Genomic DNA, 12980 nt, shown 5'->3' with positions numbered 1-12980 from the left:
TATATCACCAATAACTGTTAAGACACTGAATAAAATAACCTCAGGGGAAGCAGGCACTACAGACAGCCTGTGCCGGTGAAAACACCCAAAAATAGTCACCCTGGTAAGACTCACATCAGGGGTGCGGGTGCTGGACCTGCTGAGGGAGCCGTATCTCTCGGAGTCAAGCAACTCCTTCTCAGAGTACTCGATCTTCCTCCTGCTTCTCTCCTGCTGCCGGCGCTCCTCGTACTCCAGTTGAAGTCGTTTGTACTCCCTCTCGTCCTCCACCTCTTGTTGACGACGCTCCTCCAGGCGCTTCCGGCGACGTTCCTCCTCCTGAAGTAAACCATCAGGTCAACACAAGATCATGAAAGTGACAACTAACCAGTGTGGTGAAGAGGATAACCTAAATAAGGGAATACTTGCAGGCAATACACTGACACTCCACAGCCTCACTCATAACTATTGCACTTGAAAATATTTCTTAACTGACAGTTCGTCAACAGCTGCTTGTGAAAGCTCTGGAAAGATCAACAGTTGCATGTGACAAATATTCAACAATGATCAAATGCGAGTGACAAGTGATCAACAATTACATTATCTTTAATGAAGAGGCAGTGGCATAAAAAAAGATAACTATATGCACAGGTATATATACTGTAGGTAGAGTAATGTGTTCACAGCAGCCGTACACACACATGCATTGTATGGTACACACTCATGTTTTCAGGGTTGTCTTGTGTCCGTCCTCTCACACTGCTGCAACACCTGCGTTCTACAATAGTGTCCCCCTCCCATAACAAAACCAGAGGCTTCCATTTGTCTATTCATGAGGCTCCTCACTACCCAGCCTCACCCATCACCAGCTCATCCATCCCAAGAATCCACACTGGGACTAACAGACACACAGACGCACACATTGACAGAAACAGATCCTCTCTAAAGACATAATTTGATGCACAGAATTACGTCACTCCTATATGTACAGTAGCTAAAACAAATATCTGTGCAGGTGGGGGTCGTTATGCTCCGAAATTTTACGTGTGACTAGTGACAACCCTCATATACCAAAATTTATCGTCCATGGTCTCATATTGTTTCCCACAAAGTATGCACAGATAGTTGTTTTAGCTACTGTACGTGGTGAGAGAAATATTGTCACTAAGGTCACCATTACCCTCTTCAGGAAGTCTTCTCCCTGTTGCAGTAGTTCCTCCTCTCTCTTCTTCCTCGCGTCTCGCCCTCGCAGATCATCTTCCAGTCTCCTCTTCTCCTCTTCCACCTTCTTTCTGGAGTCCATATCTCTTTTAGATTCCTCCTCGGCCATAAGTTTATCATGCTCTTCTCTCCTTCTCCTCCTCTCTTTTCTTCGCTCTTCTTCTTCCTGCAGACGCTTCTCTTCCACTTCTCTCTCCTTCTGCTTCTTTTTCCTTCTTTCTTCTTGTTCCTGCTCTGATCTCTTCCGTCTCTCTTCCTCTCTTTGTTTTTGGGCTTTATCTTCCTCCTCTTGTTGTTTCCGTCTTCTTTCTAATCTTGCTTCTTCTTCCTTCTTGTATTGATTTTCCAATTCCTTCATGGCTTTCTCTTCCTCCGACCTCTTCTGTTTTCGTTTATTTCGTCTTTCCTCCTCTTCTTTTATCATTTTCTCCTCCTCCTGTTTTATTAATTTCTCCTGTTCCTCTCTTCTCTTTTCCAACCTCAATTTCCTTTCCTTCTCTTCTTTTTGTAAATATTCTTCTTCTTCCTTCAATGATTTTTCTTGTTCTTCTCTGCGTTTTCTCCTCTTCTCAGCCTTCTCCTCCTCCTCTTTCTTTATTCTATCCAATTCTTCGGTTCTTTGCCTTTCTCCCTCCTCTCTCTTCTTTTTCCACCTTTCATTCATCTCCTTCTCTTCTCTCTCCAACTTCTCCATCTCCTCCTTACGTTTCATACTCTCCCTCCTGGCGCGTTCTTCCTCCTGCAGTCTCAACATCTCCTCCTCCTGTTTCCTCATCTTCTCCTGTGCGTCCTGTATCTGTTTCTCCTCCTCCTCCTTCTTCTTCTTCTTCGTCTTCAGGATCTCCTCTTGTTTTCTTAACTCAGCTCCTCTCACAGCCGTCGAGTCGTCACCAGCCTTACCCTTGGTCTCTGCCTCGCTCTTCTGCTCGTCCCTCAGACTCGACCTTTTCCTTACTCTGGGCTCAGGGGACTTGGCCTTTGAAGCTACATCGTCCTCTTTGACACTCGACCTCTTCCTTTGCTGTACCTTACCCTCGAGATCAACCTCTGCTTCTGTAACCTTCTTGGCATCGTCCTCTTTGACACTCGACCTCTTCCTCAACCTCGGTACGGGAGACTTAGCCTTCTTGTCCTCCTCCTTAAGCTCAGACATCTCTTTAGCTGTCTTGGCATCACTATCTTTTATGCTAGATCTCTTTCGATCTCTAGCTTCGGGAGACTTAGATTTGTCTACTTCCTTCACTTCAGCCTTCTTAGCTTTGTCTGCTTCCTTCTCCTCAGGCTCCTTAGCTTTGTCTGCTTCCTTCTCTTCAACCTTCTTAGCTTTGTCTGCTTCCTTCTCCTCAGCCTTCTTAGATTTGTCTGCTTCCTTCTCCTCAGGCTCCTTAGCTTTGATTACTTCCTTCTCCTCAGACTTCTTAGCTTTGTCTGCTTCCTTCTCCCCAGGCTTCTTAACTTTATCTGCTTTCTTCTCCTCCAGCCTTCTTAGCTTTGTCTGCTTCAAACATCCAGCCTTCTTAGCTTTATTTCTGCTTCTTCTCTTCAACCTTCTTAACTTTGTCTGCTTCCTTCTCCCCAGCCTTCTGCTTTGTCTGTTTCCTTCTCCCCAGCCTTCTTAGCTTTGTCTGCTTCCTTCACTTCAACCTTCTTATAAGCTTTGTCTACTTCCTTCTCCTCTTCTTTTTTGACTTTGTCCTTCCTTCTCTTCAACCTTCTTAACTTTGTCTGCTTCCTTCTCCTCAGCCTTGCTTTGTCTGCTTCCTTCTCCTCAACCTTCTTAGCTTTGTCTCCTTCCTTCTCCCCAGTCTTCTTAGCTTTGTCTGTTTTTCTCTTCTTCTTGCTTCCAAACCTTCTCCTCAACCTTTTAGCTTTGCCTGCTTCCTTCACTTCAACCTTCTTGGCTTTGTCTACATCCTTCTCCTCAGCCTTGTCAGCTTTGTCTGCTTCCTTCTCCTCAGCCTTCTTAGCTTTGTCTGCTTCCTTCACTTCAGCATTCTTGGCTTTGTCTCCTTCCCTCCTCAGCCTTCTTAAGTCTACTTCTTCTCCCTCAGCCTTCTTAGCTTTGTCTCTTCTTTCTCTTCAATATTCTTAGCTTTGCCTGCTTCTTTCTCCTCAACTTTCTTAGCTTTGTCTGCTTCCTTCTCTTCATTTCTTAGCTTTGTCTGCTTCCTTCTCTTCAGCCTTCTTAACTTTATCTGCTTCCTTCACTTCAGCCTTGTTAGCTTTGTCTGCTTCCTCCACTTCAGCCTTCTTAGCTTTGTCTGCTTCCTTCTCTTCAGCTTTCTTAACTTTATCTGCTTCCTTCACTTCAGCCTTCTTAGCTTTGTCTGCTTCCTTCTCCTCAACTTTCTTAGCTTTGTCTGCTTCCTTCTCCTCAGCCTTCTTAGCTTTGTCTGCTTCCTCCTCCTCAGCCTTCTTAGTTTTGTCTGCTTCCTTCACTTCAGCCTTCTTAGCTTTGTCTGCTTCCTTCTCTTCAGCCTTCTTAGCTTTGTCTCTTCCTTCTCAACTTTCTTAGCTTTGTCTGCTTCCATCTCTTCAGCCTTCTTAACTTTGTCTGTTTCCTTCTCCTCAATCTTGTTAGCTTTGTCTGCTTCCTTCACTTCAGCCTTCTTAGCTTTGTCTGCTTCCTTCTCCTCAACTTTCTTAGCTTTGTCTGCTTCCTTCTCCTCAACCTTCTTAGCTTTGTCTGCTTCCTTTACTTCAGCCTTCTTAGCTTTGTCTGTTTCCTTCTCCTCAGGCTTCTTAGCTTTGTCTGTTTCCTTCTCCTCAACTTTCTTAGCTTTGTCTGCTTCCTTCTCCTCAATCTTCTTAGCTTTGTCTGCTTCCTTTATTTCATCCTTCTTAGCTTTGTCTGCTTCCTTCTCCTCAATCTTATCTTTGTTTGCTTCCTTTTCCTCAACCTTCTTAGCTTTGTCTGCTTCCTTCACTTCTGCCTTTTTAGATTTGTCTGTTTCCTTCACTTCAGTCTTCTTAGCTTTGTCTGCTTCCATCTCTTCAGCCTTCTTAGCTTTGTCTGTTTCCTTCTCCTCCAGGCTTCTTAGCTTTGTCTGTTTCCTTCTCCTCCAACTTTCTTAGCTGTCTGCTTCCTTCCTCAATCTTCTTAGCTTTGTCTGCTTCCTTCTCCTCAGCCTTCTTAGCTCTGCTTTGTCTGCTTCCTTCATCCTTCTTAGCTTTGTCTGTTTCCTTCACTTCAGTCTTCTTGGCTTTTTCTGCTTCCTTCTCCTCCTTCTTAGCTTTGTCTGCTTCCTTCTCCTCAACCTTCTTTGCTTTGTCTGTTTCCTTCTCCTCAGGCTTCTTAGCTTTGTCTGTTTCCTTCTCCTCAACTTTCTTAGCTTTGTCTGCTTCCTTCTCCTCAACCTTCTTTGCTATGTCTGTTTCCTTCTCCTCAGCCTTCTTAGCTTTGTCTGCTTCCTTCACTTCAGACTTTTTAGCTTTGTCTACTTCCTTCTCCTCAGCCATCTTAGCTTTTTCTGCTTCCTTCTCCTCAGCCATCTTAGCTTTTTCTGCTTCCTTCTCCTCAGCCTTCTTAGCCTTGTCTACTTCCTTCACTTCAGGCTTCTTAGCTTTGTCTGCTTCGGGTAGGTCAGCCTTCTTAGCTTTGTCTGCTTCATACAAGCCAGCCTTCTTAGCTTTATCTGCTTCAGACAAATCAACCTTCTTAGCTTTGTCTGCTTCGGACAAGTCAGCTTTCTTAGCTTTGTCTGCTTCCTTAACTTCAGACATCTTAGCCTTATCTACTTCGGCCAAGTCAGCTTTCATATCTTTGTCTGCTTTGGCTAAGTCAGCCTTCTTTGCTTTGTCTGCTTCAGGCAAGTCAGCCTTCTTAGCTTTGTCTGCTTCTGTCATGTCATGTTTCTTAGCTTTGTCAGCCTCTGACAGGCCTGCCTTCATAGATTTGTCTCTTTCCTTCTCCTCAACCTTCATAGCTTTATCTGCATTTTTCTCTTCAGCTTTCTTAGCTTTGTCTGCTTCTGACAAGTCCGCTTTCTTAGCTTTGTCTGTTTCCTTCACTTCAACCTTTTTAGCTTTATCTGCTTTTAACAATTCCGCGTTCTTAGCTTTGTCTGTTTCGGACAAGTCATCTTTTTTAGAATTGTCTGCTTCGGTCAGGTCAGCCTTCTTAGCTTTGTCTACTTCCTTCTCTCCAGCCTTTTTAGCTTCGTCTGCTTCAGATAAGTTAGCCTTCTTAGCTTTGTCTGCTTCGGACAAGTCAGCTTTCTTAGCTTTGTCTGCTTCGGACAAGTCAGCCTTCTTAGCTTTGTCTGCTTCTGTCAAGGCAGCCTTCTTAGCTTTATCTACTGCAGATAAATCAGCCTTTTTAGCTATGTCTATTTCCTTCACTTCAGCCTTCTTAGCTTTATCTGCTTCTGTCAAGTCAGCCTTTTTAGCTTTGTCTATTTCGGACAAGTCAGCTTTTTTGGATTTGTCTGCTTCGGTCAGGTCAGCCTCCTTAGCTTTGTCTGCTTCCTTCACTTCAGACTTTTTAACTTTGTCTACTTCCTTCTCTTCAGCCTTTTTAGCTTCGTCTGCTTCAGATAAGTCAGCCTTCTTAGCTTTGTCTGCTTCGGTCAAGTCAGCCTTCTTAGCTTTGTCTGCTTCTGTCAAGGCAGCCTTCTTAGCTTCGTCTACTGCAGATAAATCAGCCTTTTTAGCTATGTCTGTTTCCTTCTCTTCAGCCTTTTTAGCTTCGTCTGCTTCAGATAAGTCAGCCTTTTTAGCTATGTCTGTTTCCTTCACTTCAGCCTTCTTAGCTTTGTCTGCATCTGATAATTCAGCCTTCTTAGCTTTGTCTGCTTCGGACAAGTCAGCTTTCTTTGATTTGTCTGCTTTAGACAAATCAGCCTTTTTAGCTATGTCTGTTTCCTTCACTTCAGCCTTCTTAGCTTTATCTGCTTCTGTCAAGTCAGCCTTCTTTGCTTTGTCTGCTTCCATTACTTCAGCCTTTTTTGCTTTGTCTGCTTCTGTCAAGTCAGCCTTCTTTGCTTTGTCTGCTTCCATTACTTCAGCCTTTTTTGCTTTGTCTGCTTCTGTCAAGTCAGCCTTCTTTGCTTTGTCTGCTTCCATTACTTCAGCCTTTTTAGCTTTGTCTGCTTCAGACAAGTCAGCCTTCTTAGCCTTTTCTGGTTCTATCAAGCCCGCCTTCTTAACTTTGTCTGCTTCTGACAATTCAGTCTTCTTAGCTTTGTCTGCTTCCTTTACTTCCGCATTCTTATCTTTGTCTGCTTCTGTCAAGTCAGCCTTCTTTGCTTTGTCTGCTTCCCTCACTTCAGCCTTCTTAGCTTTGTCTGCATCTGATAATTCAGCCTTCTTAGCTTTGTCTGCTTCGGACAAGTCAGCTTTCTTTGATTTGTCTACTTCGGTCAAGCCAGCCTTCTTAGCTTTGTCAGCTTCCTTCACTCCAGCCTTCTTAGCTTTGTCTGCATCTGACAAGTCAGCCTTCTTAGCTTTGTCTGCATCTGATAATTCAGCCTTCTTAGCTTTGTCTGCTTCGGACAAGTCAGCTTTCTTAGATTTGTCTACATCGGTCAAGTCAGCCTTCTTAGCTGTGTCAGCTTCCTTCACTTCAGCCTTCTTAGCTTTGTCTACTTCGGACATGTCAGCCTTCTTAGCTTTGTCTACTTCGGACAAGTCAGCCTTCTTAGCTTTGTCTGCATCTGTTAAGTCAGCCATTTTAGCTTTATCTGCTTCTGACAAGTCAGCCTTCTTAGCTTTGTCTGTTTCTGTTAAGCCAGCTTTCTTAGCTATGGCAGCTTCTGTTGAGTCTGCCATCTTAGCTTTTTGTGCTTCGGATAAGTCAGCCTTCTTAGCTTTTTCTGCTTCGAGCAAGTCAGCCTTCTTAGCTTTTTCTACCTCGGACAAGTCAGCCTTCTTAGCTTTGTCTGCTTCTGTTGAGTCTGCCATCTTAGCTTTTTCTGCTTCGGACAAGTCAGCCTTCTTAGCTATTTCTGCTTCGAGCAAGTCAACCTTCTTAGCTTTTTCTGCTTCGGACAAGTCAGCCTTCTTAGCTTTGTCTGCTTCTGACAAGTCAACCTTCTTAGCTTTGTCTATTTTTGACAAGTCAGCCTTCTTAGCTTTGTCTACTTCCGACAAGTCAGCCTTTTTAGCCTTCTCTGCTTCAGACAAGTCAGCCTCCTTAGCTTTTTCTGCTTTGGACAAGTTAGACTTCTTAGCTTTATCTGCTTCTGTTATGTCTGCCATCATAGCTTTTTCTGCTTCGGACAAGTCAGCCTTCTTAGATTTGTCTGCCTCTGACAATTCAGCCTTCTTAGCTCTGTCTGCTTCTGTTAAGTCAGCATTCTTAGCATCGTCTGTTTCCTTCACATCAGCCTTCTTAGCTTTGTCTACTTCCGACAAGGCAGCTTTTTTAGCTTTGTCTGCTTCCTTAACTTCAGTCTGCTTAGGTTTTTCGTCTTCATTCGTTTCAGCTTTATCCTTAGCCATAGCTTCGGGAGATTGAGCTTTTTTCCCAGGGAGCGAAGCGTCGATTGCCACTCCATCAGTCAGTTGGTCACTGTCCACACTTCCAGTGACCGTCGCCTGGCCTCGCTTCCCAGCAACGTCAAAAACGCTCTGTTGAACTTTGCCGTCCACTACCTTCCCTTCATCTGTTGCTGCTTCCATCTTTTCTTTTCTGTCTTGAACCTTTTCTGATGTCAAGTAGGCCTCTCCTAAGGCTGCCGCCATAATATTTGATGTTCTTTGAAATTGTAGTTCTGTTTCCTTCAAGGAATCTGCAAGATCCACGAACTTTTGTTTTTCTTTCTTCTCTTTTAGATCTAACGTCAAGTGAGCCGTAGCCTCATCCTTCTCAAATGTCTTGCCTTTCTTCTTAAACGACAATGTTACATCAGTCGATGTGCAGGACTCCTCATACTCTTGTTCTGTCTCTGAACGTTGTTCACTCATCAAAGAAACCTTACCATCTGTTATATCCTTCTCAGTTTTCTTTAATTCTATACAACTTTCAATCCCACTGGACGAGTCTGTACTTATTTCACTAGTGGTTGTAAATTCGCTAGAAGGTTCCTCACTAGCTTCTCGGAGTTTCATGGCAGCCTCTTTTTTAGCAAGCAATTCCTGCTTTTTGGCTAAGATTTCTTCCTTCTTTGCGGCCACAGCTGCCATCACTTCTTGGGCGCCAGCTACTACTCCTTCCACTACACCTTTTTCACCATTTATGGTGGTCTCTTTTTGGGCTGTTCTGATAACTCCTATGGCTGTAGATGCTGTTGCATCCTTTCCACTATTGTCTTTACCTATAACAACTGGAATTTTCTTAGGAGTGGCAGGGAGTTTTAAGTCATCAACCGACTCTTCGGGTACAACACTTTCTTCGGCAACTGCTGCTTTCAGTCCCATTGCAGCTGCTACTGCATTAGATATATCAGAAACTTTAGATACTATTGCTGAAGTCATATCACTAACACGGGATGACCTTTTAATGGGGGCTACCTTTTCTTGGGAAATTTCCTCTTGCTGTTGCAACCCTTCTTCAGTTAGTACATCCTTCTGAGATACAGGTTTTTCCTGGGTTTCATCTTGCTGAGATTCACCAGTTTTCAGAGAAATTTTTTCTTGAGATGCACCTCGTTTGTGAGAGACAGCCTTCTGTGAGACATCTTTCTTTTCACCTTCAGCTTCCTCGTCCTGCTGTGCGACAGACTTCTCTTCAGTTTTTGACATTGAGTGATTTCTGAAGTGAGTGACTCACTGCTCGGAGTTCTAATTAATGCACCTTCTTTCTTGGATCGTAGAATTTCCATTTTTGCCTGAAGTTCCTCCTTTCTTGCTTGAATCTGCTCTGGTGTCAAACTAACAGTCGCTAATTCAGCAGTATCTTTAATATCCTTGGCCTCGCCATCTTCTGTGGTTTTCTCTATCTTGGCTTTCTTTGCCACCGCTTCATCCATGTGAGTTATGATGACTGACTCACCTTTAGATGCTGCCATTACTTTTTCATCTTCAGCAGCAGACTCAGCAGCAGATCGTTTCTTTTCTCTGGCTTCTCCAGTCTTCTGCACTACACCTTTACTGGTGTCCATTTCTGCCACTACTGGAGGTTCGCCCACAGTTACAGACTCAGCGGCTCCCTCAACAATACCAGCAACAGCTCTTTCAGGTTGAGCAGCTGGTCGCTGAGATACAATTGCAGCTTCTGATTGTAAATCTGCCTCCTGCACCACTATACATTCTGCCAGAGACCCGCTTCGTTCTTCAGCTACTGTTAACATGTGAGACATATCCTCTTTGTTAAAGACATTAAGGTTTGCATAATCAACGTCAGCTTCTTGGATCATGACAGCTTCTCTAGTAGTGTCCGTCAAGACTTGGGCTCTGTCACTCATCGCTCGCATATAATCAGCCATATCTCTAATGTCTCCAGATAATCCCATCTGCTCATAACCTTCCACTGCCTCATGAAGAGTCTGGTGGGCGAAGGCCTGAGTCTCCTGCCCGGTCATCAGAGTTAGGTCACCAGCTTGGGAATATCCTTGTCTAATAGCCACCTCTACAGCCTCTCGGTAACTTGGGTCGAGTTGTATGGCCAATTGCTGCTCTGGTGTGAGGCCTTCAAAGAACGCTGCATGCTCATAGCCATACTGCTCGGCTTGTTGCATGGGTTCCAACATGGAATGCAGTTCACTGAAATCGGCCTCAGTCTCCTCGGCCTGGAAATATTCGGGAATGTCCTGGGGAGCAGTGTAATACTCTTGTTCTTGCTGCTGAGCGACGCCTGCAGCAGAGACTTGGCCAACTGTTGCCTTTTGAGTTTTGGCCTTTTTCACCTTTAAGCTCTTCGGGGCCTGGCCGCTAACAACTTCAGCTTGCTCCATCATAAGAGCTTCGTGTTGGGTGGCATCCTTCACCTGTGCCTGCCGGAGGTTCGCCGTGTCAGTTTCAAGGAATGCCACATCTTCCATGACTTCTGCACTTGTAACTTTGTAGCCTTTTTGCTCTGAGATAACTGCCTTTGCCTTCTGTGCTGTCACCTGCTGCTCCGATATCAATTTCGCCTCTCCTTCATACACTTCAGCAGACTCAACAACAGCTGCTTCACCTTTAACCTGAGTTTTCTTTACAGAAGCTTTTTTCGCCTTTTTAGAAGGTCTCTCCTCAGACTCCATCGACTTGGCTTGTTCTACTGCCTCAGGTGATGTCACCGCCACGGCCTCTTGTGTTACAAGGCTGGGGTATCGTTCAACAATTTTACTTAAGTTGGTTAAATCTGACAAAGTACCCCCCTCAGAGAGAAACTGTTGTTCTTCTGCCACTGCCACCTCCCGAGTCTCAATAGATCGTTTTGCTTGCTTCCTCTCAACTTTTTCACTTTTCATCTTCTCAGCACCAGTTAGTACAGCTTGCTCTTCTGCTTGGGCGATATTCAGACCCGGCTCCTGTTGAGCTTCTGCCATAGTCTGATGAGCTTTTTCAGTAATGAGTGACTTGGCTGCAGCACTAATTACCTGCTGTTCCTCGATACCAACAGCCTCACCTTTACCAAGAACACGTGTCTCTTTACCCTGCTCTTTTAACAGGCTCATTCCCTGCTCACTAAGAGATCGGAGGTCATGCTGGAGCACGTTTTGTTCACTAACCCGGGCCACGGCCTTACCGTCCACTGACACCGTGTGGGTGGACAGGTGCTCCTCCTCCCACACTTCCATATCGGGCAGGTCTGCAATATCAGTGCGCAGTGCTTCCCGTTCCTCCACCATCACTGCCTCCATGGCTGATAACTCCTCCACATCAGCCTCCGTGCGAGCATCATCGTATACAATGTCGGCCATACTCATGTATTCGTCGAACGCTTCATTCTCGACATCAATCACCATAGCTTCCATTATAAGTGGACCCTTCCGTGACGTCTCTCGAGTGAAGCGGAGAGGAGGCAACGCAGCTTGGTTATTGTCGTGTGCTGTAACAACAATCACAGATAAGGCAAGTTAGTGTTATTCAAAATAACTGTTATAACAAGTTCATCCTCTCCCTCCAGCTCACAGTTAAAAATTACTGTATACGAGCTGAATTTAACAACAGATAATTAAAGATCAAGATCCGTATAAGACATAATTTTTGTGGTAAACGGCCTAACTTACCAAGATAAGACAGGGAACATACCTGACAAATGATCAGATATTTCATCAGCGTAGATCTCAGCTATTTGTTTGGCTTCTGCCTCTGAAATATCTGGTGTTTCGTAGAGTGAGAGCGAGACCTCCCTGCCGTCGATGCTGACTGAAACTGCTTCGTCTTCACCCGACGCCTCGGATACGGCCGACTCATACACAGAGATCTGGGAGGAGCGCTCCTCGTTGATGGTGGAGAGTGAAGGGTTCCTGGCAATGCCTCGAGCATCAGCCAACGCAACCGCATCAGCCATTTTGTCTCCTCCCTTCTGAATTAACTTGTCTGTAATGGAAAAATAATGGTCAAGGTGTGGTAGTAATGTCACCAAGATAATGGTCAAGGTCTGGTAGTAATGTCACTAAGATAGTGGTCAAGGTCTGGGAGCAATGTCCCAAGATAATGGTCAAGGTGTGGTTGTAGTGTCACCAAGATAATGGTCAAGATCTGGTAGTAATGTCACCAAGATAATGGTCAAGGTCTGGTAGTAATGTCACCAAGATAATGGTCAAGGTGTGGTTGTAGTGTCACCAAGATAATGGTCAAAATCTGGTAGTAATGTCACCAAGATAATGGTCAAGGTGTGGTTGTAATGTCACCAAGATAATGGTCAAGGTGTGGTAGCAATGTCACCAAGATAATGGTCAAGGTCTGGTAGTAATGTCACCAAGATAATGGTCAAGATCTGGTAGTAATGTCACCAAGATAATGGTCAAGGTGTGGTTGTAATGTCACCAAGATAATGGTCAAGGTGTGGGAGTAACGTCACCAAGATAATGGTCAAGGTGTGGTAGTAATGTCACCAAGATAATGGTCAAGGTGTGGTAGTAGTGTCACTAAGATAATGGTCAAGGTGTGGTTGTAATATCACCAAGATAATGGTCAAGGTGTGGGAGTAATGTCACTAAGATAATGGTCAAGGTGTGGTAGTAATGTCACCAGGATAATGGTCAAGGTGTGGTAGTAGTGTCACTAAGATAATGGTCAAGGTGTGGTTGTAATATCACCAAGATAATGGTCAAGGTGTGGTAGTAGTGTCACTAAGATAATGGTCAAGGTGTGGTTGTAATATCACCAAGATAATGGTCAAGGCGTGGTAGTAGTGTCACTAAGATAATGGTCAAGGTGTGGTAGTAGTGTCACTAAGATAATGGTCAAGGTGTGGTAGTAATGTCACCAGGATAATGGTCAAGGTGTGGTTGTAATGTCACCAGGATAATGGTCAAGGTGTGGGAGTAATGTCACCAGGATAATGGTCAAGGTGTGGTTGTAATATCACCAAGATAATGGTCAAGGTGTGGTAGTAGTGTCACTAAGATAATGGTCAAGGTGTGGTTGTAATGTCACCAAGATAATGGTCAAGATCTGGTAGTAATGTCACCAAGATAATGGTCAAGGTGTGGTAGTAATGTCACCAGGATAATGGTCAAGGTGTGGGAGTAATGTCACCAGGATAATGGTCAAGGTGTGGTAGTAGTGTCACTAAGATAATGGTCAAGGTGTGGTAGTAATGTCACCAAGATAATGGTCAAGGTGTGGTAGTAATGTCACCAAGATAATGGTCAAGGTGTGGTAGTAATGTCACCAGGATACTGGTCAAGGTGTGGTAGTAATATCACCAGGATAATGGTCAAGGTGTGGTTGTAATATCACCA

The 12980-nt window shown here is 44.5% G+C and overlaps 2 protein-coding genes across 2 annotated transcripts in view; both read right to left on the bottom strand.

The window, feature by feature from the left end:
• LOC121855202 (trichohyalin-like) overlaps positions 1–8867 on the bottom strand; it is a 67860-nt gene extending 58993 nt beyond the window's left edge. The window contains exons 1-5 of the mRNA XM_042350068.1: positions 4268–8867; positions 3708–4233; positions 3391–3666; positions 1160–2695; positions 115–318 (exon numbers count right to left, since the gene is read on the bottom strand). Coding sequence (XP_042206002.1) covers positions 115–318; positions 1160–2695; positions 3391–3666; positions 3708–4233; positions 4268–8616 — 6891 coding nt within the window. The 5' untranslated portion in view covers positions 8617–8867. The remainder of the gene's footprint in view (positions 1–114; positions 319–1159; positions 2696–3390; positions 3667–3707; positions 4234–4267) is intronic.
• Positions 8868–8869: 2 nt separating this feature from the next.
• Positions 8870–11610, bottom strand: LOC121855208 (protein lava lamp-like; the record flags this gene model as incomplete). The annotated part of the gene is made up of 3 exons (XM_042350074.1): positions 8870–8893; positions 9018–11116; positions 11320–11610. Coding segments are annotated over 3 exons (2414 nt in total), but the record flags the coding sequence as incomplete, so codon positions are not given.
• Between the last annotated feature and the right edge of the window lie 1370 nt (positions 11611–12980).

The sequence above is a fragment of the Homarus americanus genome, unplaced genomic scaffold, assembly GCF_018991925.1.
Source record: "Homarus americanus isolate GMGI-L3 unplaced genomic scaffold, GMGI_Hamer_2.0 scaffold40730, whole genome shotgun sequence".
Taxonomy (NCBI): Eukaryota; Metazoa; Arthropoda; class Malacostraca; order Decapoda; family Nephropidae; genus Homarus; species Homarus americanus.
The sequence above is the reverse complement of the archived record's forward strand: the minus strand, read 5'-3'. Positions and strand labels throughout refer to the sequence as shown.